General features: G+C 37.4%; 1 protein-coding gene across 1 annotated transcript; it reads right to left on the bottom strand.

Moving 5' to 3' along the window:
* Window positions 1-205: 205 nt before the first annotated feature.
* On the bottom strand, window positions 206-1,978 carry LOC111054966 (piggyBac transposable element-derived protein 4-like). The gene has a single exon (XM_022342105.2). It carries the CDS (start codon window positions 1,976-1,978, stop codon window positions 206-208), a length of 1,773 nt encoding a protein of 590 aa, XP_022197797.2.
* Between the last annotated feature and the right edge of the window lie 2,060 nt (window positions 1,979-4,038).

The following is a 4,038-nucleotide window of genomic DNA, read 5'->3' as shown; positions in this document are numbered from 1 at the left end:
ATTGTGCCAACATAATATTATTATTGCAAACTTACAAGTTATCAGAATTTTCGTATTTCCCAACAGATATTGATGGAGTACTAGTCCCTATCTGCTTTACACTTCACACAAAGTTTCTTTGCACATTGCAAGCATATTGGCTTGTTGCAAATGCAGCATGGATATCTTGTTTTCCTTTTCAGGCGAGGTGGGCAGGTGTGGCATGTTAATTTATCTTTGAAAAACTCTTCTTGTTGTCTGGTACCGGTAGTGGATCCTGGATTTGAAGTATACGTTTGATGGCGAGCTTCATCTCTTCTGTTACATGATGTCCTCTATCCAGTCTTTTTTGTAGTAATGGAGAAACAAGTGATTTGGCCAGAACCTTCATGAACTCCAATCTGTTCATGTCAGGAGTATTTTTGTAGGCTTTGTAGAGGACGAATGCATTGACCCCAGCTGATATATTCAACAGTGCAAAAAAAATGGCCATTGGCCACCTTCGTGACCGCCTTTGTGTTGAGTAATTAGAGCACATCTGATCAACCGTGTCAACACCTCCCTTTGTTCTGTTGTACTCTGCAATAATCTCTGGTTTGTTGATGGTCTCGTCTGTGCCGGGGCCATGATGCATTGAAGACACCAAAATGACAGCCTTCGACTTTTTTGGTACATAGGATAGTAGAGTCATATTTTCTGTATAACCGTACAATGCCTCGTTCTCCTCTCTGCATCTGTTGGGTTGGAAAGACACTGGTATTTCGGTTTTATTTTTTTTTAATGTTCCTACATACGTCATTCCTCTCCTACGTAACTCTTCAACAAGCTCTATTGAGCTATACCAATTGTCAGCGGTTATATTTCTGTTGGTTCCTTCTATTGATTCAGTTAATCGTATTACAGCTTGAGTAGGTTTCAGTAGTTTTTGATCTTGATCTGTTAGGCCTCTACCATCACTCCCTTTACCAGTATATAAATAGGCACTGTAGAGGTAATTCGTTTTCGCATCTGTGAGGCATTGAATTTTCAGCCCATATTTTGCCGGTTTGTTTGGTAGGTACATTTTGAAGGAGCACCTACTTCTGAAGGGGACCAGCATTTCATCAACACAACAGGATGTCCCCACTGTGTAGCATAGCTGGCTGTTCTCAATGAATTTATAAAAAATATTAGAAATTGAAGCTTCTTTCACATCTTTCTTTCTATCATCTCGGTCATCTGGGTTGTCGAATCTGAGTGCATGCAAAAGAAATAGGAACCTTTCTTTCGACATGGTACAACGAAAAAGTTCCCGGCCGGTTCCATCAGTTGCAAATATACTATCAACTGATTCATTTCCACTCTTGAATACTGCACTGTAGATAAGTAGTCCAATAAATCCATACAATTCTATATAATCAGCATCATGAATGAATGAAGTTGGATTTTTGTAGCGTGGTCTTATTGATGCAATTTTTTTATTGGTCCATAACAATATCTCATCAATAATATCCTGTGTGAAAAGTAGTTTCCATACATCTATAACTTCAGGGTTGTCTCCCAGATTTGAAGCATGGGCCTTCAAACCTGGTAATTGTGTGACAATATTCTCTCGCCTAGTTCGAACAGCTTGATTGGGGAATTCTTTCTTCCATTTGAATCCTGAGACATTTTTTTTAATCATTTCTTTCGTTCTACGCCCAAAATAGAAGAGATTTCTTCCTCGCTGCAAGTTGTTGCCATCGTCAGTTGGAATGTCACCCCCCACTAAATTTCCATTAGAAGCTGAAGAAGTACTGGTATTGGCTGTCAGGTCATTATTTTCTGAGTCACTTTGATTTGTGTCTGTAGCATGATCACTTCCCTCCAAGTAGTCAGGGTCATGGTCACTGTCATCAATGTCCTCCTTGTCTATGTCCTTGTCTAAAATGTCAATCAAAATGTCTTCTAATTCGGTAGGGTTCACAGCTTCCTGGTCTTTGGGAGCGCTCCTCTTTCGTTTCCCACGAGAAGTTTCCATCATAAAAACTTGAAAGTTTGATATAACTGTATGGAAAATAATTAGAAACAATCACATGTTAAAACTACAAAACGTAAGGTATGGAAGTGTCCATCATAAAAATGTGTAAGTCCGCTAACAGAGACAGCAGCAATAGTAACAGTACCACTACAATACGTCTCATAGACCGCAGCAAAAGTAACGGATTCACTACAACACGTCTCTCAGACCGCGATTCAAAAATATCTCGACACGATGGCTGAACTGAATGGTGACTTATTGTCAACTGAACAGGGGGTGGGTAGACAAGAAGGTAGCTGGAGTGAGGGAGAATCAGGATGGCCGGTTAGGGAATTCTGTAGGTTGAAATTTCCCTCGCGGTCTGAGAGATCGCTTGTAGTAATTAAGGGTTAAATTTTCAACGGGTGATGAGGTGAGTGATCTTGCATTAACAAAAACAGAAAATCTTCACTTTCCAATTCTATCTGAAATTTTTGAATTATTGGATGCATTAGAAACCGGTCATTTCCATTATGGTTGTTCAAATAATGATGAATCATTAGCTATTGTTAATAATTCTAATGATCTCTGGAAATGCTTATATGACATTTCCGATAAAAAATGTAAAAGATCATAGTTCGCTCTCTAGTGAGTTTAAAGATACATGTGTATTTGGAAACATTAAAAATATAATGTTCGTTGTGTGTACAACCCATTGACAAGAACATGTTTCAGTTAAGTTCGTTTCACTTGAATCTGTCAGTAGATTACCTCTCTCTCACACACATATCTCTCTCTCTACTATTAATCATCAAATAGACTATGACTAAATGTAATTGAGCATGACTAAATGTAATTAGCCATGACTATATTAACTAGAGCATGACAAGAGAGAGAGAGAGTATCATCTTCCTCTCCTTCTATCTATGACTAAATGTAATTGAGCATGACTAAATGTAATTAGCCATGACTATATTAACTAGAGCATAACAAGAGAGAGAGAGAGAGTATCATCTTCCTCTCCTTCTTCTTCTCCTTCTTCTTCCTCTTCTTCTTCTCCTTCTTCTTCCTCTTCTTCTTCTCCTTCTTCTTCCTCTTCTTCTTCTCCTTCTTCTTCTTCTAGAGAGAGAGAGAGGTTCTTCTAAGGGGCGGGGGGTGCGGCAGGAGCGGGGGAGGTGCGGGGATGGTAGGATGGGTGCGGTGGGAGGGGGGAGGGGGGGAAAAGTCATGAAAAAAAGCGTCAAAAACGGCGTTACGCATCTACTCTTATCTTATTATTCTATTGTAGGACACCGTTTGCAGCCCTTGAAGAGGAGATGAATTCATTGGTGGAGGGGGCTAATGACATCAGCAAGAGAATAAAATCGAGCAAACTGTCTTCTCAATTCGGTGGTAAGTTTCACACCCTACAAATATACCAAATCAAATCAAATCAAATCAATTTTATTTGCCATTTCAAATAGAATACAAAACAATGATAAATGTCAAAACAAAGTTAAACAAGATAGACAATCAAAGTATTCAAATAAATAAAAACTTTGTTACACAACTTTTTTAAACTTTGTTAGGTAATTCTTAAATGACAATAGACAATGGATTGTCTTGCTCTGATGAGTTGATATGTAAATAGTTAGTTATTGAATTCCTAAATTCCAGTCTAGAGTCTTATATCCTTTTAAGTTTTAAGATATTAACAACGAAGTTTGTCTTTGATTTGATTCAACTCGCTAATTTTTTGGAAAAGTCACAACGTTATTCATGCTCAGGTATTGAAAAATGACGATAGACAATTCATTGTCTTATTCTGATTATGTATCTGTAAATATCTGTGTATCTTTTTGTTAGGTTTTAATTTTTCAGTTGATTTATATTAGTTGTTGAGTACAACCACATCCGATCTTGCTTCAATACGATTCAGATCACAAGTTCTCTAAAGGAGTAACATTTCCAAATAGTTTCTAAAAACGACCATAGGCAATAATAACTGATTGTCTGATGATGATTTCGAATTTATATAATATTACATGACTAGAGTTTTAATTATTTATTTGAAGAAAGTATAGAGATAGATGTAGTTTCAT

This window comes from Nilaparvata lugens, unplaced genomic scaffold (assembly GCF_014356525.2).
Source record: "Nilaparvata lugens isolate BPH unplaced genomic scaffold, ASM1435652v1 scaffold8026, whole genome shotgun sequence".
In the NCBI taxonomy this organism is placed as follows: Eukaryota; Metazoa; Arthropoda; class Insecta; order Hemiptera; family Delphacidae; genus Nilaparvata; species Nilaparvata lugens.
The sequence above is the reverse complement of the archived record's forward strand: the minus strand, read 5'-3'. Positions and strand labels throughout refer to the sequence as shown.